This window comes from Camponotus floridanus, unplaced genomic scaffold (assembly GCF_003227725.1).
Source record: "Camponotus floridanus strain SB8 unplaced genomic scaffold, Cflo_v7.5 scaffold36, whole genome shotgun sequence".
Lineage (NCBI taxonomy): Eukaryota > Metazoa > Arthropoda > Insecta > Hymenoptera > Formicidae > Camponotus > Camponotus floridanus.
In genome coordinates, this window is record NW_020229503.1 from 711183 (window position 1) to 734634 (window position 23452).

The 23452-nt window shown below is 30.0% G+C and overlaps 3 protein-coding genes across 5 annotated transcripts; 1 reads left to right on the top strand and 2 right to left on the bottom strand.

Moving 5' to 3' along the window:
• Positions 1-428: 428 nt before the first annotated feature.
• On the bottom strand, positions 429-5957 carry LOC105258054 (armadillo repeat-containing protein 1). 2 transcript variants are annotated; one of them, XM_025410931.1, is made up of 5 exons: positions 5200-5957; positions 4570-4905; positions 4227-4436; positions 3719-3885; positions 429-609 (listed from the first exon to the last, which is right to left on the bottom strand). In XM_025410931.1, exons 1-5 carry the CDS (start codon positions 5305-5307, stop codon positions 546-548), a joined length of 885 nt encoding a protein of 294 aa, XP_025266716.1. In that variant the 5' UTR covers positions 5308-5957; the 3' UTR covers positions 429-545. The 2 variants fall into 2 exon arrangements, with proteins under 2 accessions (XP_025266716.1, XP_011267414.2); XM_011269112.3 differs by lacking the exon at positions 429-609 and having other exon boundaries at positions 3715-3885.
• Positions 5958-7516: 1559 nt separating this feature from the next.
• Positions 7517-15328, top strand: LOC105258055 (cationic amino acid transporter 4). 2 transcript variants are annotated; one of them, XM_011269114.3, is made up of 9 exons: positions 7517-7632; positions 8033-8182; positions 9372-9620; positions 10300-10638; positions 11702-11948; positions 12481-12877; positions 13049-13271; positions 13361-13534; positions 14558-15328. In XM_011269114.3, exons 2-9 carry the CDS (start codon positions 8041-8043, stop codon positions 14740-14742), a joined length of 1956 nt encoding a protein of 651 aa, XP_011267416.1. In that variant the 5' UTR covers positions 7517-7632; positions 8033-8040; the 3' UTR covers positions 14743-15328. The 2 variants fall into 2 exon arrangements, with proteins under 2 accessions (XP_011267416.1, XP_025266718.1); XM_025410933.1 differs by lacking the exon at positions 7517-7632 and having other exon boundaries at positions 8041-8182; positions 13373-13534.
• A 1758-nt stretch (positions 15329-17086) lies between these two features.
• On the bottom strand, positions 17087-22462 carry LOC105258056 (acetyl-coenzyme A transporter 1). The gene is made up of 8 exons (XM_011269116.2): positions 21778-22462; positions 20261-20550; positions 19428-19582; positions 19152-19345; positions 18871-19055; positions 18663-18780; positions 17737-17952; positions 17087-17629 (listed from the first exon to the last, which is right to left on the bottom strand). Exons 1-8 carry the CDS (start codon positions 21982-21984, stop codon positions 17453-17455), a joined length of 1542 nt encoding a protein of 513 aa, XP_011267418.1. The 5' UTR covers positions 21985-22462; the 3' UTR covers positions 17087-17452.
• Positions 22463-23452: the final 990 nt, after the last annotated feature.

Below are 23452 nucleotides of genomic sequence, written 5' to 3' on the forward strand. Positions count from 1 at the left end.
CTGTATAATGACTATGTACTTATTGATTTCAGCCTTTAAGCATTTATAAATATAGTTTACGATGCGAATTGTATTACGCAGTCAAACGTGTAGTGTCGGTTTACGCGAGTTTCAAAGTGAAGCTCAATAACACTGGACCGCACGCGGAAACCTCATACTCATTCCGCAAATATATACTGGTACTAATAATTATATCGTTAGCTGTATCTCTCTTGTATATGCACATACCCACGAATTGTTGCGTTTACTCAATTAATCGAAAAGAACGATGTTTTGCATCCATCTATTGCGTACCTGCTTTGAAACTCAGATTGCCTTAATGACAATTATATACATCTGTAAATATATAGGACAATACAACACCGAAATTTTTAGCGAATTAAGAATAAGGTAGAATAACAATTTGGATGTGCTCATTTAAACTGAGATAATTTCTAAGACATATTATTAGAGAGATGTACTTTGTAGTAATCATACATATTGTATCCACGTCTCATACATTATGCGAGTAGTTGCATAAATTGTTCCTTTTCGTGCAGTGGCAGCTAAAACTGACGGAGTTCTATTATTGTATAATAATAGAAGCAGTACACAAAATTTGTGTTATACCTAAAATAAAGTTGATTTACAAGACGTTTCATCTCTATATATTTCATTCTTTATATTAATTTGAAATATATAACATATACATAAATAAAATACATATATATATTAATGTAAATGCATAAATTTCGACAAGCAGTTGGAAGTTATTAGTTTATTAATTTTGTAAATAGCACAATTTTCACAATAGAAGCAATTTGTAAATAAACACAGTTGGTTAACATTGATAGCAGTTATTGTAAAATCGCGAGATATTAGGAATTTTTTCGTTTTATTTGTATCTAATTGCAAGAATTGTACCGTAGAATTGAATGTCATGTCATACATGTAATCTGATAATTTATATTACAAGCTTCCATAAAATGACCTCATTTATTAGAGATTTCTTTAATTAAATAATTAAATTTTTAGTATATATATTGGAGTTTTTACACGCTTATATTAATTTATTAGAATGTACCGAGAAACATTGCTCTGATTATGCAACATAACATGGCTTATATGTATATATATAATTGATTTTATTGATATTAAATCAGTTAACACAAGATGGAATATTTGTTCCATAATAATTGTTAAATATAAAAAAATAAAAAGTTAACTCTATATATATATATATATATACAGGGTGTCCCATCTAGAAGTGGCCACCCCCTTTTATCTTTTAAACTAAAAGAGATAGACCATAACTGACTCGCATTAGAGATTGACGTATGTCATATTGTCATTTAATCATGATACTCAGTCAGAAGTTGGCTATATCGCAGGGCCGAAAATGAAATGGTGGACATCATCCGCGATATTTGAAGCCGGAAAATCTCGTATAATATGTAAAATATTTACATTAAGTCATACTTCGTTATATTCGTTTCAAACAGCTATAACTTTTATTATATCAAAATATCTACATTATTATAAAAAAATTATACATATCTCTCCGTTCTTTAATATAGATAAATTTTGTAATCAACCACTATACTCACAATAAAGTTCAGTTAAAGTCATTTAATTTCATATATATTTGTTATGGTCTATATCTTTTAGTTTAAAAGGGGGTGGCCACTTCTAGGTGGGACACCCTGTATATATACGAATATACAGGGTGTCCCAGAATTCGTGGACATGGAATCCATAACGTGATTGTTTATGCCAAAAGAAGCAATTTTTTCTTACAAAATTGCATCCGAACATTACTTTTTAAAGGAAGGCAACTTTAAACTAACAAATAAATGCTTTAGATTATGCATAAATCAGGGTCGAAGCGCATATGGCATTGAACGTGTACGCTAATTTACTATTTTATTAAAGATTTTACAAAAACTATGCATAATATTTAAATATCGCTATTTTCAATACAACTTATTGAATAAGAAAACATTTTCTATTTGATATCACCAAAGCACCGACTGAAAATAAAATAAGTACATTAGATAACATGTGAGAAATTTTGATACAAAATTGTCCCAATATTCTAAAAATTTTTTTGGCCCTGAAAAGACGATTAAACATTCTCAAACATATATTCGAAATGCAAATTTTATTTGTTTATATACAGGGTCCCGAACGGGCCAGCCAGAGGCCAGCCACTTTGAGATCTTATAGGAAATTTAATTCTGAACAAAAAATTTCCGATAAACATGGGTCGAAAAATGCTTCCTTAAGAAGTTATCGCTCCAAACCCTCTGATGAAGGAAGAACAAAAGGTGAATTCTTCCTTCATCAAAGGTTTTTGAGCGATAACTTCTTAAGAAAGCATTTTTTGTTCAGAATTAAATTTCCTATAAGATCTCAAAGTCTAGCTGGAACGTTCGGGGCCTGTATATTAAAGATTGAGAAGAAGCTTCAGTGAGCAACTATCGCACCAGAAATGGTCCAACGTGCACAAGAAAATCTTATCACCAAAGCAAATATGTATAGACAAATCGAAGATCTATATTTCGAGCATATACTTTAAAACATTTAATCGCCTTTTTCAAGGTCAAAAAATTTTAGAACATTGGAACAATAATTTTAGAAATTATTCACTGTAATTTAATCTATTTTTTTACTTTCAATCGTTGCTTCGATGATATCAAATAGAAAATGTTCTCTTACTGAATGTATTGTATTGAAACTAACGATAATTATATCACGCATATTTCTTATAAAACTTTTATAAAATAGCAAAATAGCGTATATACTCAAATGCCATGTATGTGCCACTCCTGATTCATGTGTAACTTAAGCGCTTATTCCTTCGCTTAAAGTTGCTCTCATTTAAAAAATAATGTTTAGACGTAATTTCAAAGGAAAAAGTTGCTTCTTTTCGCATGAACAATCACGTTATGCATTCCATATCCGCGAATTTTGGGGCACCGTGTATATAGAGCATATTTTCTTTTTTTTTTACAAATATAGATGTAAAGACTTAGAAGTTTCTTTGTACATGTTAGTTTTCTATTAAGAATACGGGAGAAGAAAAAGACATTATTTATTATAAACTGATTAAAAACCGATTAATCTGTCTTATCACTTCTCTTTGATTATTATCAAGCTAAATGTACTGATAGGAATGAGATTCTTAAATGATTGTAATTGAATTGATGATTGTGATTAAAAATGAATTTGTCTTTCTCCTTGATTTAGATTTATATATAATTTTATATAATAATTTTATATAATTTATTTATTTAATATAAATTCATATATATTCATTATAAATATAATATAAATAATAATAATATAAATTTATATATATAAACGTTTATATATACTTAATATAAATATATATTTAATATAAAATATACATTTAATATAAAATGTACATATATAAGTATAAAATTATAAATATATATATATATATATACGATATATAAGAAGATTATATATATATATATATATATATATAATATATATATATAGATAAGATATATATATAAGATATATATAAAATATATATATAAGATCTAAATTAAGGAGAAAGATAAAATCCCTATATATTATCTCAATCTACAAATGATTTCTAACTCCCTTTTAAGAGGGCAGATAAAGCGATCGAGATATCTCAAATAAATAAAATTATAATTACACAACAATCAAATTATACATTAATTCCTATTACAATTATAAATTTTACCAATAAAATGAATTGCTTAGAAATTCGGCGGTAGATTTATATAGAGATGAAGCGCTTTGTTTTAAACCAGTGAATAATGACACAACACCTTCCCTATCATCCTCTTCTTCCTCTTCAGGTAAATAATCGGGCATTTCATCACCATCGCTATTTTCGCCCGTTTGTATCTGTAAGTTTATATATTTATATATATTTTTGAATTTATAACGTCGAATCCATCGATAAAATTTATTTAACATTGAATGTTTAGTTTGTTTTCTTAAGACATATTTTGATTATTCTACGCGTTTCTTAAGAATCTTTTTACATATCTATATTATTCTGTTTGTTTTTATTTTTTCTATAAAGTAACGTACTTTTCTCGATACTTCTTTGTTCTTTTTAAATCATATCAGAATTATTTATAGTTTAATGAATAAAAAGTATACTAAAGAGAGTAGAAAAGAGAATCTCTCTATCATAAAGAGAAAGCAAACTGCAAATCACAAGGAATTACACTAATTCTTACCAATTTTACCAGAAATTCTTGATTATATTTATTCCTTGTCACCAATCTCGCTTCCATGCTGTCTGTATTTTTGTCAATTGCTTCCGCAATCTGTTTTGCAGTGACAAAATTCAAGGTGCGCATAGTTACACGCTGATGCTCCACATCAACAACAAGCGAAACTAGACCTTCGATTCTTATTAATATCCCTTCCAACTCAGATCGAGTTTCCTAAAATAATTTATTATCAACATAGCTTAATATAATTATGACTATTTTTTGATATTTGAAGCTGAATATAATTATAACTATTCTTTTTACTTTTCATACTTTATAACAAGTTACAATTTAAAACAGCACTTACCGGTAATAATCCTTGGACATGTAAAACTATTACATGAGTCTTCAATTTTTTAGGCTCTATAACTCTTCTACAACGACTGCGCAAGTTGTATATAGGTGGTTTCATGCGTTCTATGTCATCTTTGATATGCTGTGCTCGATTGGCCAACTTTGGTTCGCTCAGGCTGTATTTGTTAATAATTGCTTCTAAGGATTCACGCACCCCAAAAGTAGACGTTATGTGTATATAATTCTCGACATTCTTGACAAATATCTCCAGAACATCTAAAGCTAAGGTCACCACATCTGTATCAGGTACCTCTAATACATACGCTATGTAGGATAAGACTGTTTTGTCCTGTAACCGATATAAATAATAACATAATTAATAAATAAAAAAATTAAAATAATAAAATTAAATTAAAAAATAACATATTTTGTATAGAAATTGAACAAAGAGCTGAACATAATTAATAAATAAAAAAATAAAAAAAATAAAAATAATAAAAATAAAAAAATAATAACTTATGTTTTGTATAGAAATTGAACAAAGAGCTGAACATAATTAATAAATAAAAAAATAAAAATAATAAAAATAAAAAAAATTAAAATAATAAAAATAATAACATATGTTTTGTGTAGAAGGATTCACCTTCAAAATTGTGTCATGGTTCGCAAAATCGTCGGCAAGTTTTTTATACGTCTGAAGAGTCTCCTGTAGCTCCTGCGGGTCCACGTCTACGAGATCCTCTCCGTCCATGGTTCAAATGTTACGTTGACATGAAATTAGGAGATTTCTCTACGACTAGATTTCCACTGCGATTTACGACTTTCACGCAATTCGTGAGAATAGCAGGCTCCTAGGACAAGTCCTCGTCGAGAACCGTGCTCATTTTCGCGAGAAAAATGACGGGACGAGGAATTGACCGTCCTCTCCAACGTAACAAGTTATTACGTAGATTCGCGTCGCGCACAGATGTAACCTGAAGAGCGAGCCCCAACTTGTACGGGATCATCGAGATCCGAATCTGTCCGATGTGAGAACGTACCGTGAGAAAGGAGCACCTCGACTATCACACATTTGGCATCTGATCAAAATCGATCGAGACACACGTTGCTCTCGGGCGAGTCGGCGGTTATCGTTCGTTTTTATCGACCATGGGAGAAGGGATGAAGCAAGCCAACGATACGTAGACTCGAAAGCGTGTTTATAAAATGATAAACAAAGCGGCTGAGGAAAGAACGTAACGTCAATATTGAAGCGCGCGCGCGCGCGCGCAGATGATGACAAGATTATTTTTCTTATCACCTTACGCGAAAAACGCGTGAGATCCCTTTCAACAATTTTCTTTGATGATAATCGACTTGAATATTGATGTCGCGCGACAGACGCGCCCTTTCAACTGATCGTTATCAGCTGTTCGCGAGAGCAACCTGTCAAACGCGGAAACGACCAATCACGTATCTCATGTGCATATACAGGGTGTTAAAAAAGTCTGGAAAAACATCTCGGTCAAATATCTCGAAAACGAAACGTTTCTGAGAAAAACGTTTCCAATCAAAGTTGTAGGGTTTTAAAAGTTCTATTCAATGATCATATCCGTTTGACCTTAAGTGGAGGAGTTAAGGCGAGGTCAAGGCCAACATGATTTTTTTTAATGGAAACCCAAATTTTTTATTGCATATTCTTGTAGCTTATCTCGAGAGCTTTCCAAAACACTATAATAAAATATTTTTTCATTGAGTACTTTTTGAGTTATAAGGCTTGAAATCATTTTTTAATTTTACATAAATCGTAAAATATCTGGTAAAATATTCATATTTCGATTATCTTACCTTAATACTTTTATATACAAAATAATGAGAGGAATCAATTGGTGTAAAGAAAACACATAGTTACTTTTAAGAAAAAATATTTAATTGTTAATTGCAAATTACATATTTTTTCTTCGAAATAACTATGTGTTTTCTTTACACTAATTGATTCCTCTCATTTTGTACATAAAAGTATTAAGGTAAGATAATTGAAAAATGAATATTTTACAAAATATTTTACGGTTTATGTAAAATTAAGAAATGATTTTAAGCCTTATAACTCGAAATTCTTAATAAAGAAATACTTTATTATAGTGTTTTGGAAAGCTCTCGAGGTAAGCTACAAGAATATGTAATGAAAAATAGGGAGTTCCATTCAAAAAATTCAAGTTGATCTTGTCCTGACCTTGGCGACGCCACTCAATGTCAAATGGATATTACAGTTAAATACATCTTTTTAATTCTTACAACTTTTATCTAAAGCATTTTGTTCTAAAATGCATTCTATACGAGATATTGGACTGTATTCAGACTTTTGGTCCACCCTGTATATCAAAAAGACGTGCTATATTTTTATATCGGACGGTTAATTGATTTTTCCGCGCGTGCATTATACAATCTAATTAAAATTTAGTCCCAAATGTAGAACAAAGAAATTTTAAATATTACTTTACGTAATAATATCAAGCGCGCGCTTCGATTTTGACGTTCAAAATGATAATAAGAATTTAATTAAGAGATTGAAACTTTGAAAAAATATGAGAAACCAAAGGATCATGTTCGATAAAAAAATTTTTAAATTAGTCAAATTTTTAAATTATTCACGTAAGAAGAGAATGAAAAGCTTGAGAGACCGCGTTATTTAAATTATTTATATTATATTATTAAATTATATATATTATATATTATTTATTTTTTTATATATTATTCATTCATTAAATTTTATATATATATATATATATATATATATATATTATTAAAAAATTATATATCATTATATATATTATTATTAAATTATTAAAGTTATTCTAGTCTGCGACATTCGTGGAATAATAATTAACGCTAGGACGAGATATTGCTTTTCTAACATTTAAAAGCCAATTCTTGATTGGTCGCTCATCGCGCATCCGCGTTGCATCTTGCTCCTTTTATATAGTATATAGCATGGCATATGACTCCTTCGGTGGCTATTCGCGGTATCGCACACAGTCGTCGTGGGACCCAGTCGACGTATATTTCGTCGTCGGGATATCCGTGTAATTGCAACTACGTAAGTACGTTTTGTGTAACACCTCCCAACGTGTCCTTGAGATATTCCAGGATTGTTTCTTATCGATCGTTCGCGAGGGAAGCATGGGTGACACTCGACGACGGCTCGCCGCTACTTGTCATTGTGACATTTCGCATCGGAATGCCATAGGGCACCAATATGATTTTTGTGTCTTATTGATTTTTATTTATTTTTATTCAATAAGGACTCACCAAGTGCGTCTCTTTATCGTCCCACAATTAATTGAAAATATCGTTTGCAATTTAAATATATTCGATCGACGATTAATTTAATTAATTACGAATTTATCGAAATTCGATTTAAATGATTATTTCTCGCGTGAGAGGAATGGCATTTATCTTAATCGGTACGTCGATAACTGGAAATTGAAATTTCGTAGGATCCATTATGCCGTCAGTACGAAGGATGATCCTGGGTCACGTTATGTCCGGCTTGTATAACAAGATGAATCGCCGGAAGAAATTGGACGGTGACATGCTTGAGACTCCAATGAAGAGATGTCTTTCTACCTTCGACATCACGTTGCTTGGTAAATAATATTTTCCATTCTTTTATAAATAAATGTAATTTTTAAAGAATAGTAAAAAGAAAAGATTTTAAAATAGCCGAAAAGAAAAGAAAAAAAAGATATTTTCATACATGATGTACCTCCTATTTCAATGTAATTATAATTATATATAACTGCTCTTATATTTTTAATTTATTTATACATAATTGAAATTCTCTCAAAAAAAGTAAGAAGAAAAAAATTTCAAAGTAGCCGAAAAAAAAATAAAAATATTATTAAGAAATAAGATATTATTTCCATGATATATTTCTTATTTCAATATAATTATCAATATAATATAATTGCACTTATATTTTTAATTTACTTGTATATAACTGTAATTCTCTAAAAAAAAATGAGAGAAAAAGATTTCAAAGTAGTCGAAAAAAAAATTAAAATGTTATAAAGAAATAAGATATTTCCATGATGTATTTCCTATTTCAATATAATTATAATTATATATAATTGCACTTATATTTTTAATTTATTTATACATAACTGCAATTCTTTCAAAAAAAGTACGAAGAAAAAATTTCAAAGTAGCCGAAAAACAATAAAAATGTTATAAAGAATTAAGATATTATTTCCATGATGTATTTCCTATTTCAATATAATTATCAATATAATATAATTGCACTTATATTTTTAATTTACTTGTATATAACTGTAATTCTCTAAAAAAAATAAGAGAAAAAGATTTCAAAATAGTCGAAAAAAAATAAAAATGTTACAAAGAAATAAGATATTATTTTCATGATGTATTTCCTATTTCAATATAGTTATAATTTAAATTTAAATTTAATTGTAATTTATTTATAATGTAATTTATAATGTTATTTATAATGTAATTTATTTATAATGTGTATATCTCTGATTTCAACGTAATTAATTACACTTATATGCAACATGTACAAGCGACTTGCTATTATACGTACGTATTATCAAGAGTGATAGTGATAAACGTAACAATCCGGAATAATTGCCTCGAGTGTCGGAGTAAGATAGTCGGAGCATTAGTCAACGATTACATCAAATATTAATAAAAATAATAAGATTTATATGTGAGAGAAAAAATATCTCATGGAGATGTTTAGGACTTGAATATAATTGCAATATAATCCGATCACAAAAGATATTAATTAATATTAATTAATCTTTATTATACCTTCAGGCGTGGGTCACATGGTCGGTGCTGGAATTTACGTGCTGACAGGAACGGTTGCACATGACACGGCTGGACCTGGTGTGATTTTCAGCTTCCTTGTGGCTGGTCTGGCTTCCGTTTTGGCAGCACTCTGTTATGCAGAGCTTGCTGCTCGAGTGCCAAAGGCAGGCAGCGCATACGTCTACACATACGTCTCCATTGGCGAATTCTGGGCTTTCATCGTGGGATGGAATCTCATCTTGGAGCATGTGATTGGTAACAAAATTATTCCTGCGTAGAGATATTTTTGAGGTACTTATTAATAAGAAGTGAAGGAAAGGAAAAATTAAATTTTAAATTTAATTTTTAATTTTTAATTAAATTTTTAAATTTAATTTAAATTAAATTTTAAAATAAATTAGAATAATTCATTAGAATAAAAATTAAATTAAGTTAATAATTGTTTATAGCAATAAAAAGAAAGAAAATTTTTTAAGTTAATTTATTATTAGAATTACAAAAAAATTATTATGAGAAATAAATTAGAATTTTATTTTATTTATTTTATTACTTTGGATTTATTACTGGGATGGAATTTCATCTTGGAGCATGTGATTGGTAAAAAAATTATTCCTGCGTAGAGACATTTTTGAGGTATTTATTAATAAGAAGTAAAGGAAAGGAAAAATTAAATTTTAAATTAAATTTTTAATTTTTAATGAAATTTTTAAATTTAATTTAAATTAAATTTTAAATTAAATTAGAATAATTAATTAGAATAAAAATCAAATTAAGTTAATAATTGTTTATAGCAATAAAAAGAAAGAAAATTTTTTAAGTTAATTTATTATTAGGATTACAAAAAAATTATTATGAGAAATAAATTAAAATTTTATTTTATTTATTTTATTACTTTGGATTTTAAGGATCTTAATAGGAAGCTATCATTCATTAGGCGCAGCATCTGTAGCAAGGGCTTGGAGCGGATACGTGGATTCGTTAGTCGGCGGTGTGATTAGCAACTACACGCGCGATGTGGTGATGGATGGATATAGCATGGGAGAGCCGCTGGGTGCTGTTCCGGATTTTCTGGCCAGTGGATTATGTCTAGCTTACGCTACGCTTTTAGGATTAGGGGTGAAGGCATCAACGACGGTGAATTCGCTGCTAACCATCGTCAATCTCGCAGTGATGGGACTGGTCATCGTTCTGGGGATTTATTATGCAGATATTACGAATTGGAGCAGCGAAAACGGGGGTCTTTTGCCATATGGTTTCGGCGGCGTCATCACAGGCAAGTCATCCTTCACCCGTTTAATTAGAATCCCTTTCTACAGGGATGCAGGGTGTTTCTTAATAAGTGCGAAAAATTATAGGAAATGATTCTTTGTCGAAAATTAAGGGGGGGTTTTCATATAAACATATACTCCTACATCTCTGTGGAGTTACACTTTTCTAATAATGGGGGTAAAAATTAGATTTATTTTTTTCTCAAATGTGGAACAAGTTAAAGAAATGAAATTAGGTGGATATTTTCTACTAGTAAAAAGATTATTTATTAATATTTTTTTCAGCCTCCCGTATTATTGTAAGGCAATGAAACTAGCAACCTCTATTCAGTTTTTTATTAGATCTTTTTAATGGGCCGGAATATGATCATCTAAAAATATGCATTAAAAAGTTTGATTTATTTAGAGATCTTTTTATCTTTCTTATTTTTTTCATAAAATCAGTAGTTAAAAAAGAAAATAATAATAAAATAGCATAGGTTTTGTGAATTACGAGAATTAAATTTTAAAATAAACCTAAAATTAGAGTAAATGTTGAAAAAATTGGAATAAAAACAAAATTATAATAAAAAATACTATAAAATCTAAAAAAATAAAAATTTAATTTTTATCCCCATTTTTGGAGAAGTGTAACCATAGACAGAGATCTAGAAGTATATGTTTATATGAAAAACCCCCTTTAATTTCGACAAAGAATCATCTCCTAAAATTTTTCGCTTATTAAGAAACACCCTATAATGTGAGAAAGTTTGCATTATATTGTAAGAAGGGCTGTGATCGATGGCAATTATAATATACATAATTATATATTTAATATATTATATATGTTTACATGCATATATATATTTTTTCTCGGATTATATTACATAGTAGAAGGAACCAAATAACGGATGGCTATTCCTCTATAATGTTAATGTAATAAATAAAAAATAATGTCGGTGAAATATAAATAAAATTTTTGCAATTAGTGAGAGAAATGAATATTTAACATTTGTTTAATTATTCGTAAAAACGCAGAAGAAGAATTATATTGAGAATTATAGAATTCTGACGTATTTTTTTATTCAGGCGCAGCAACATGCTTCTACGCGTATGTCGGCTTCGATTCGATCGCGACTTCCGGGGAGGAGGCTCGCGATCCCGGACGAAGTATTCCCCTGGCGACGATGATCTCTATGGTGATAGTTACCATCGGATACATGATGGTCAGCGGCGCCCTGACGTTGGTCGTACCATATTGGGCGATCAATTCTATCGCGGCTCTTCCAGAAGCCTTTTCATCCAGAGGTATCCCGTGGGCTAAATATGTAATAAGGTAGAAATTTAAAAATTTACTCCTATTGACTTTTTTTAGTAACGCTTCGATTTAACAGCTCTCTCGAGAAAATCTTATACTTATGAAAAATTAATTTCTTTTTTATCATTTTTTATACCATACATCCAATAGTATCGACTGCATAATTGATCGAAATATTCAGAAAGTTAAAAATATAATATCTAACGCTTGAATATTCTTCTCCCTCTTCAAGTTCAAAGTTACAATTCCGCTTCATGGATCCTTATGGGGAAAAAAGACAGTATTTTATAGTAAAGAATAATTTAATTATTTATTATTAATTAAAATTATTTATTATTATTTATTTATTATTCAAATTATTAATTAATTATTATTATTATATTATATTATTATTAAAATTATTAAAATTATTTATTAATTATTATTATTATATTATATTATATATTATTATTATTATATTATATTATTATATTATTTATTACTAAAATTATTTATTAATTATTAATTAAAATTTACACATATACTAATGTTCGGATTTTGCACATTCTAGCGTGGGTGCTCTTTGCGGAATGACGACGACCCTTTTCGGATCCCTCTTCTCTCTCCCGAGGACAATGTACTCCATGGCGAACGACGGTCTGTTATTCGGCTTTCTTGGCCGCATCAACGAGCGAACGCAAGTGCCGATGTGGAATCTTGTCATAAGTGGACTATTCAGTGCCTTAATCGCTCTAGTATTTGACCTTCAACATCTGGTGGAGTTTATGTCCATCGGCACTCTCCTCGCGTACACTATCGTCGCGGTCAGCGTCATTATGCTGAGGTATCTACCTGAGCAACAGTCGTCCGATCAATCCAGCGTCACTACGCCGAGCAGTCTGTCCTCGCCACCCACGGAGGAAGCGGATTCCAGCAATTACAGCAGCATGGCATCCGTCAAATCCGAAGTAGGTCTTCATCAAGGGTACATGTGATTCTTTGATCGAGACTCACACTATTAGATATAATGAAACTTGAAAATATTTTAATCCTAAGAAGTATAAACCTTAGTAACAATGCATCAAACACCTGAATTTTGGTTGGGTCTATTCATACTTTATGATCAATCGTTCATATAGTTACTATGCGAAGGAGCTGGTAGATTCAAACCACGATACGCCTGGATGGAAGAATGGTTGGAGGATTATGATACCAGACACATCATGACCGCCTGTCTACTTATTTATACGATAACCTGCGCCTTCCTGAGTATTTTCCTAATAATAGCGTTTGAAACGACAGTTCCATTCACGAAGAGCGATTACCTTTCCGCGGCGATCTATCTTCCGCTACTCATCGCGAGTGAGTTTACTTCAAATTTCTTTCAATCTTGGCAGGATATAAAATATCTACTTGTTTCCATTCTCTTCGGTTATATTTATTTATCTCAGATTTACTCTTAGGTCTTTTCGTCATTGGTGCTCATAGACAAAATCCGCCGAATGGGAAGTTTCGGGTACCGCTGGTACCCTTCATACCAGCGCTAAGCATCCTCTTCAACATGGGTCTGATAATGCATTTGTCTTCGATGACGTGGTTACGGTTCTTCGTATGGATGACAGTCGGTAAATTAATTATTATTAGTTAGTACTATTTATACAGAGTGTCCCATTTTAATCGATCACCTCGAATAACTTTTTTAATTTTGATTGTAGAAAAAAATGTTTCAGACAAAAGTTGTATGGCTTGAAGGGAGAGAGATGGTGTCATTAGTTTGACCTTGAAGAGTCATCTGAACGTCACGTAGAGGTCACCTCCAACTTTTTGAATGGGACACCCTATATACTTATACATATTCTCGTAGCTTGCCTCAAGAGCTTTCCAAAATACTATAATAAAGTATTTTTTCATTGAGTACTTTTCGAGTTATGAAGCTTAAAATAATATCTTAATTTTACATAAATCATAAAATATCTAGTAAAATATTTATTTTTCGATTATCCTATCTTAATACTTTTATATACAAAATAATTAGAGGAATCAATTGGTGTAAAGAAAATACATAATTGTTTCGAAGAAAAAATATGTAATTTGCAATTAACAATTACATATTTTTTCTTTAAAACAACTGTGTTTTCTTTACACCAATTGATTCCTTTCATTATTTTGTACATAAAAGTGCTAAAGTAAGATAATCAAAAAATGAATATTTTACTAAATATTTTATAATATATGTAAAACTGAGAAATTATTTCAAGCCTCATAACTCGGAAAGTACTCAATGAAAAAATACTTTATTATAGTGTTTTGGAGAGCTCTTAAGGCAAGCTACAAGAATATGTAAAAGTATTTGGGGTGTCCCATTTAAAAAGTTGGATGTGACCTTCACGTGATCTTCAGGTGACTCTTCAATGTCAAACTAATGACACCATTTTATGTCCCCCTTCAAGCCATACAACTTTTGTCTGAAATATTTTTTTCTACAATCAAAATTAAAAAAGTTATTCGGAGTAATCGATTAAAATGGGACATCCTGTATAAGAGGAAATATGACGATATATAAATTTAACGATATAAAATATTCTGAAATTGAATATATTAATTAATTTCAATTTCTAATTCGACTCCTTTTTCTGGCTCTTCCTCAGGAATGATGATTTACTTCCTGTACGGTATCCATTATAGTAAAGAAGCAACCACTACTCCAAACTCATATTCCATCTTGATGGCCACCTCAGAGGCAGAAAAAGGTACAAAATGGGGATCGACGTTGCGAGTTAGCCCAAAAAGCGACAAAGCACCTATTTTGGATGACAAGGAACTTGTTCACTAAAGATAAGTTATGTTTTTTTATCAATTTTGTGTTTTCCTTGTTTAATTCTTTTACTAGTGAAGTCGCGAAAATCGTATGAACTTTAATACCGAAGTAAAGCTGCCGACAACGAAGCACAATACAGGTTAATGCAACGAAATACAGAACAAAATAACGTAATCTTCAACAATTTTCAATTAATTTTAATGTAATTAACGCACAATTAATATATTCGGCTACTTAAATGTCGCAATTTATTTCATGTCTTATGTAGAATCTACTTTCTACTATTCTGTTTATATGCTTTCTTTGTATTTCGGCGGCTTCACTTGACACACAAAAATTTACTTGAAATTGAAAGTTTAAGCGTAAAATATATATTTTGTAAATATCGATCTTGCAAAAGATAGACGGACTCGTACAACTCTTCTCGAAAGTTTTGTCTGGTACAAATAACTATATATTTTTGGTATACTTAGCCTCATCTAGTCTCCGACTAATTACGAGTAATTTGTATAATTTTAAGAATTGTTGATGATCGTGTTTTTTTAATACAATCAACGAAGTATTGTAACGTCGCGTTTCTCTTTGTGATTATTATTATATAATTAATTAATCGATTTTATTTTTTTAACATTAATTATGTTTTAGAATATTGCGTATGTATTTAACGAAGAAAAATTTAATTTAGAGAGAAATTATTTTATATATATTTTATATTACGCACAAATGTTTCTAAATTTCATCGTCGTTTCTTTTATTCCGCGAAAGTATAAGTATTAATAAGTATGATTATATACGACGAAATATTCTCTTTCCCCGTGTCTTCCTTTCTTTTTCTTTCATTGTTATGGGAATGACCGTGTTATTCTGTCCCTAATTACATTAACATTTAATAAACAATATATATCCCCTTCTAATGTAATAGTGAGTGATAAATATAATTTAAAGCAATGCAACGTGCAAGTTTCAAAATAATACACACAATGTATATAATATATATCCTGCAGTTATAATTATTAATAACAACGCATTTTTTAAAACGCATGGAATGATTTTTAGCAACGGTTAAAAATTCAATTAATTTATTTACAAAAGCATATTTTTAATTTTGTAGCTATATCGAATAATGAAAATAATGTGAATATACAAAACCTTACAAATATGTAATAAATTAAATATGCGATCACAAGAGTTAAATTTATCGCAGTGACATCGCTCGTGCGCTTGATTCTTACGTGACACATTGATCGCCATAAATACCCACGCGGATAATTTGCATCTATCTACAATGATATCTAAAGCTACGACTCTATACCTGGTTAACTCATTTTCATATACATATTAATAATTCATCTTCATTTTGACGATCGCATATATTTCATGTCTAAACAGCTACAATTATGTCAGGAAGATATATAAAAGAATTATCGAATAAAATATATATATACCAGTTCCGATTCTCTTTTTATATGAAAAACTTTTATTAACATGCATTCATCAATTTACGCGCGTACATAAAATACTTTCAACTATATGCATTCAATAATAAACTATAAATTCATATATTGCCGCACATGTCACATGTTTGTTACTTTTACGACATTTGTAAAATATAATCTAATACGTTATAATTCAAAATGTTATATGGTTTGAAAAAAATTCTAATCTAATCTTTTTACAAAAAAGCAACAAATCGCGAATTTGTACAAACTTTGTCTAAATGATATGTAATAATGCTCTGTAAAAAATCACATTATGTTTCTCTCGTAATGCATCATTTCGGAATAAGATATCTCACTCGTTAATTGGTAAATATATATGTATAACAAATAAATAAAAATGGAAAATATACGTTATTATATAGTAAAATTATACATATATAATTAAATAATAAATAAATAATATAATAAAATTATATTATTTAATATTGTATATACATATATATTTTTCCTAATACATACAATAATAACAATATAAATACAATAATTTTACAAATATTATATATATATAGTATTTATATAATATATTGTAATATTATATATTACATATTTATATATAAAAAAATTACAATATATATTTTATATACATATATATACATACATACATATGGATATATATGAATATATATAATGCATTGTAATGTTAAATCATATTGCTTAAATTAGTGAAATCAATAATGACTATCAAGAATGACAACCAATAGAGATCATTTTATTACGCACGGAATATTTATTTAAATTGTTAATATTATAATATTGTGTTTTCTCCTCGTAAAGTCTATATATACATTTTGTATATATATATATATATATATATATATATATATATAAAATACATATATGTATATATATTCTATAGCTAATATATTGTTTTCCGAGGCGAATTATTATATCGATTCACTTCATGCACATTCATAAAACTGGAACACTGGTAAACGTGCAGGAAATGATGCATGCGCATGGCTTATATAATATATTATATGACACTGTATATTATATGTCTCATATACAGTGTCCACAAAGTTGTTAGATCGATGCGGTTTTTGACTGGACGTCATCCACTTTACCTTTTGTGAACGTAAAACTCTCAAAGTATTTTTAATGTACTTTTCCAGCTGAATTCTCGATCCGGTGGACATGCTTTATATAGCGTCAACTCGTCGTAGAGAATTTTCTAACCATTTTACAGGTCCCAATATTAAACAACTCTATAACACTGAGCCGATATGTTACCTGTTACGAGTAAATACGATTTTCCAAACTGACATCGGTTTCGCTTGCAATATATTAATTTTTCTACGACCCCACCTAAGCCAGGAGAAGCCTATGATTAAGCAGATGATGCTTTCTATGTAATAACCGTCGAGCTGCATGACGCAAACGCCGTTATCGGTATTCGCACAGAGCTGAAAAAATAATAGATAAATATTTTATCGATTTGTATAATACTTTTATAATGTATATTAATTATGAATTACGACGAGAAAAGAAGACAAAGTACTGCGCGACCAACCTCTCTCTCCGTAATTGTGCTGCAATCGTTTGCATAATCGGTACTGCATCGTCTAAACGTTAAAGGATCGACGAACCAAAGCGCGGCCGTAGCCGGCCAATTCCCACCGAGATTGCATAAAGTATTGAGCAGTGTCATGTAAGTGCCACCAACAGCCGGATCACTGACCTTCGCAAAGAAAGCCATCGACGCCACGAACATACTACTTACGCAAATCTAAAAAAAAATTGCAAACAAATAAACAATTAAATCCGGATCGTTCTCTTGGCATCTACAGGATGTTTCAGATCACCCATTTAAAAACTAGAGAAGTGATTATTTCAAAAAAGTGAAAACATTTTCTTTATAAATCGGGTGCGCTCTATCGAATGGTGATATTTTCAACTTCTGATTCCGGCCGGAAATAGGCGATTCAGACCGGAAGTGCATTTTTTTTAATGGAATCACCTATTTTTCAATTGCATATTCTTGTAGCTTACGTCGAGAGCTTTCCAAAACACTATAATAAATTATTTTTCCATGAAGTACTTTTCGAGTTATGAGGTTTGAAATCATTTCTTAATTTTACATAAACCATAAAATATCTTGTAAAATATTCACTTTTCGATTATCTTACTTTAATACTTTTACGTACAAAATAATGAGAGGAACCAATTAGTGTAAAGAAAACACATAGTTAAAAATATGTAATTGTTAATTGTAAATTATATATTTTTTCTTAAAAATAACTATGTGTTTTCTTTACACCAATTGATTTATATGGTTTATGTAAAATTGAAAATATCACCATTCGATAGAGCGCACCCAAATTATAAAGAAAATGTTTTTACTTTTTTGAAATAACCACTTCTCTAGTTTTTAAATCGGTGGTATGAGTGGTCTAAAACACCCTGTATAAAGAAGACACAATCCCTATTAATATTTACCTGATGTATGAAGTAGAGACCTATCAATACGACGAAATAATAAGCTGGAACATATCCATTTATTACCACGAACGGCGTAATCCACACCAAAGTAGCCGCTATTAAGCCGAAAGCCAGCCTGTATCACATACAAACTACTTTATAAATTGCTCGGTAGAGAAACTATTCATCATCATCATCATCATCATATGAATTACACACTAATTACCTGTAAGGCATAGCTTTCACATAAACGTCCATAGGTCTGGGCCCAGCAGTATATTTCGAGATAACTAATGGCAAAATTATTTGCAGTGGTATCATCGGCACAGCCATAAAAGCGAACTTTTCCTTGGGGATTCCGGCTTCTATGAGCTTTAAGCTCGTCACAGCGTCACATGCCGAAAATCCGATCTGCAGAACGTAATGAATGAAATCAACTCTCTACGTCACATCCAGCGCAATTAAATTATAATTAATAAAATTAAATTCTAATTTTAGATATCGAACCTTTGCAGTCAGGAGGAATATGATCGTGGTCTTTATGGCTGGTAATTTAACTATGTCCCACAATAGCTTGTACGCGTGTTTAATATCCCTGTTTAGCTCTTCGCCTTTCGACAGTCTCCCCTTATTTTCATGTTTGAATAACGCGATAAATGTCGTCGTAACGATAAACGTCCAGCCCCAGAAATACAGAAATCCTACAGGTATAAGAATACATATTAGAGAAAGACCTTGTAAGTAGATTTATAATAATTCCACCGATAAACAGAACCTTCTTACCAGGTAGAGTTAGCATGCCCACGTCAGAAGGGACTGATCTTAGGTAGCTGTTGCAAAATTCGGCGGATTCCAGCGAAATAAACAACACGTAACCGATGAAGTAACCAGCCGTTTGGCCAACGCTATTACAAGTGGACGCATATCCGACGTTACACCTTAATAAGGAGATCGATTAATTAAACAGAAATATGACTTAGAAGAAATATTACTTATATTCATATACGAAGCTGGCAGTGTTTGCTTTAGATAATTTCAAAATTATCTAGATAAAGATAAAGATAAAAATCCGTAAATTTATCTTAGATGAGATAAAAACGATTTTGCTTTTACTTAATCTAGATGAAAGATGAGATAATTATTGCGATAATCTAGATAATTATTTAGATATTTTTGTTTATTTTAGAAGACTATAAATATTTGTAAAAAATGTGACGCAGATTATAAATGGGATATTAAAATCATAAACACATATTCTTTCTCTTTTCCTAAAGAATATTTAAATAATAGCAAAAAGGTATATAAATGATGTGATAAATATTTATTTATTAATTTATATTTATAATATATTAATAATAATAATATAAAAAATATATTTTAGATATTTTAGATAGATTTTTAGAAGCTTGCTTTAGATTTTTGGAAAACTTTTTTGCATAATGAAAACGTCATCTTAGACAATTTTTAGATAAGATGACATATATTTTTCATCTAAGATAAAGATACTTTGTATCTCTTCATCTAGTTAAAGATAAAGATGATCCATTTCTTTATCTAGATGATTATCTAGATACCAGCAAACACTGGAAGCTGGATTATTTTCTTTGCTAGGGTACCTTTTAAGCATCGTGAGCGCCCATCCATCAACTACAATGTCCTGTGTCGCGGCAAGTACGTTCAATGAGAAGAATAATGCGGTCAGCATTTCGATATTAGGCTTCTCATGTTCCTTGCCTAGCCAGTAGTCGACGTAATTCGACAGAAGGAGCATAAACATACCCATTAGGTACTGGATAGGAATCAACCATGTTTTCCTTCGTCCAAATTTTTGGGAGAATATGGAATCTACTATCGGCGCCCAAAAGAGCTTCAACGAGAATGGCCATTGTACGAAACTAAATTCCGCCTGCGACAACGAAAAATACGGTGTAAGCGTTATTTTTTATTTAAGACTTAACTTTTACTGTGACTTGTTAATTCAAATGTATTTCTCTAAAAGTGAATCAGTGAAAATATCACTAATTTAAACAGTAAAATAAGATTTCACTGAGAATCATTTCAGTGAGTATTTTACTGATTTTCAGGAAACGCTTTCTTTTTTTGTTATTTTATCTTATATCTCACTGATTATGGTCAGTTAAAAATATAAAATTCACTATAAATATAATAAATATAATTATAATAAATTATATAATTATAATAAATTATATAATATTATATAAAAATATAATTATAATAAATTAAATATAATAAATATAATAAACATATAAATAAAATTCACTATTTACTATTTTTCAGTGATAATATTAATCCACTTTTAGAAAGTGTCGCGAGGTAGGTCGTGAAAAGTTAGATATGATTCATGGATTACGTGATGGAAAATTTGATCAAATATTTTAGCAACATTCTGTATATCGAATGATAAAAATTTTATGTGTACTAAAATAGATAAAACACAATCGCTGACGTGTAAATACTCGAGCACTGGTACCTATACTTTGAGTCTCTGGGAAGTTAAACCGATCAGCTGTTTCTTATCTTTAATGTCAGACAACTAATCATATCCCGTACAGCACAAAACATTGCAGCAATATTTCTGTAGTAATATTTCAATGTTGCTGCAATGTTACAAATAATAATAATGCTACAATGTTACAACAACAATAATAATAATATTGCTGCAATGTTACAACAATAATAATAATATTGCTGCAATATGGGATCCCATACAGCACAAATCATTGTTGTAATATTACAGCAATATTGTAATATTGCTGCAATGTAACAACAAACAAAAAAATAAAAGTTAGTTAAAAAACAAATTATTTTATTTTCATAAAAGAAAAAGATTTTTATTTTTTATTTTTATCGTTTCTTTCAAGAAATTTATTTAATTTAATTTTCTTTTTATTTCATTTTCCTTTCATCTTTTGCTCTTCCTTCATCAGAGGTTTTTGAGCGATAACTTCTTAAGGAAGCATTTTTCGACCTACGTTTATCAGAAATTTTTTGTTCAGAATTAAATTTCCTATAAGATCTCAAAGTCTGGCTGGAACGTTCGAGGCCACCCTGTATATAATTCTCAATGCTCGGATCCCGTTTTTTACGTGCTTGGCCACAATAGTTTTCCTACCTGTTGTCGATAAGAAACCCCTCTATTCTGCAACAGCATGGGAATCGAACCGCATAATCCCAAGGGGATGCCCTGGAGCAGGTACAAGAAGAACAGGATCGCGATGTTCTTCTCGTCACCTCGCAGATCGGAGGGTTCCTGAGTATTATTCGCGTCGACGACGCCGTCTTCGACGACGCTGTTTTCCCTGTCCGATTTTCTCTTCATTCTTTTCTTCGTTCTTCACCTTTCGTCCTGGATCAGCCAGCAATATTCAACTCGCGCCACGTTTACTCGCGTTGACGTTCAAGGTTATCCCCACCGATCGTTCAGGATCATCCGGTGTCAAGTCAAAAATCCACCGCTCGTCACCGCATATCGTTTCAAGTCAAGTCCGCTCTGGATTCTCGACGATGACGATGAGAATATAAAGACGAGTGATTTATGCCAGTTCAAGTGTCATCACCTACTGTCATCGGACATAACCTTCGCTTCTGGTTGTCGACGATCAAACGCCGAAATTCGTGACTGGATTTCTCCTCTTCTCTATTTTTCTAACCTCTTTGACATCGCGACGCTGGCCACGCGACGAGGGAAAAAAAATATCACCCGATTCAGGAAACGAAGCGCGAATATGCGAGGACGTACTGTCGCGTTGCCACGTTGTTGATTATTAGGACACGTCAGTTTTCCTCTCGTGTTTTTCACCCGTTCAACGTCACGTGCGCGCGGCTAAAGTTGACGTAGATGGGGATGTGAAAAAATTATACGAATAGAGCGCCATCTCGATAACACCATATGGAGGGAATTTTAAATCGAGATTCTCGAGTTTCTCCAATTATTATTATTATTTCCATCACACACGTAACAGTTTTATAAAGAGAGATTTGATATAATATATTTATATATATTTATATATATTTATATATATTTATATATATATATATTAATAATTATAATAATAAATAATAAAGTATAATAATAAAATAGAATAAAATAATAAAATAATAAAAAATAATAAAATATAATAATAAAAGCTATATATATATATTTAGAGCTTTTATTATTATATTTAATTATTTTAATTATTTTTATTATTTTATTATTAAATTATTAAATGTTTTATTATTAAAATTATAAAATAATAAAATAATAAAAAATATATTATATTTAATTATTTAATAATTAAATATATTATATTTAATTATTTTTATTATTTTATTATTTTATTATGTTTTATTATTATACTTTATTATTTATTATTTATTATTATAGATTTTATATTTATATTATATTTATTATATTATATTTATATATATATTTATTATATTATATTTATATTATATTTATATGTTATATCTTATATTATATTTATATATTTTTTTATTATTCTCCTTTTAAGCACGATATATCATCGTTCATGACATTACAAATTCATCACATTATAATTTTAATACCGGGTTAGCTTTGCATATTGCATGTATTTCTTCGTTCAACTGTTTTTCATGACTGGACGAAATCTCTAGTTATAAATGTTTTATCAAGCATATTTCACTTCAAATGCTCAATGTGATATTTGAAGCAATCTCTCGTATGTTATGGATATTGCGATGTCTTTTGCATTATTTCGAATCATTTTGATTCATTTGCATTATTTCGACTCATTTTGATTCATATTTAGAAATAAACGCATGCA

What these genes read in the sequence shown, in the direction of transcription:
- LOC105258056 (XM_011269116.2), bottom strand. Translation starts at nt 21,984, where the DNA reads ATGAAGAGAAAATCGGACAGGGAAAACAGCGTCGTCGAAGACGGCGTC. An exon ending in TATTCCTCCTGACTGCAAAG is followed by an intron (nt 19,056 to 19,151) that starts GTTCGATATCTA and finishes TACGTTCTGCAG; the next exon opens with ATCGGATTTTCGGCATGTGA. An exon ending in GCACAATTACGGAGAGAGAG is followed by an intron (nt 17,630 to 17,736) that starts GTTGGTCGCGCA and finishes TTATTTTTTCAG; the next exon opens with CTCTGTGCGAATACCGATAA.
- LOC105258054 (XM_025410931.1), bottom strand. Translation starts at nt 5,307, where the DNA reads ATGGACGGAGAGGATCTCGTAGACGTGGACCCGCAGGAGCTACAGGAG. An exon ending in ACCATGACACAATTTTGAAG is followed by an intron (nt 4,906 to 5,199) that starts GTGAATCCTTCT and finishes TATCGGTTACAG; the next exon opens with GACAAAACAGTCTTATCCTA. An exon ending in ATGTCCAAGGATTATTACCG is followed by an intron (nt 4,437 to 4,569) that starts GTAAGTGCTGTT and finishes AAATTATTTTAG; the next exon opens with GAAACTCGATCTGAGTTGGA.
- LOC105258055 (XM_011269114.3), top strand. Translation starts at nt 8,041, where the DNA reads ATGCCGTCAGTACGAAGGATGATCCTGGGTCACGTTATGTCCGGCTTG. An exon ending in CTTCGACATCACGTTGCTTG is followed by an intron (nt 8,183 to 9,371) that starts GTAAATAATATT and finishes TTATACCTTCAG; the next exon opens with GCGTGGGTCACATGGTCGGT. An exon ending in TGGGCTAAATATGTAATAAG is followed by an intron (nt 11,949 to 12,480) that starts GTAGAAATTTAA and finishes TGCACATTCTAG; the next exon opens with CGTGGGTGCTCTTTGCGGAA.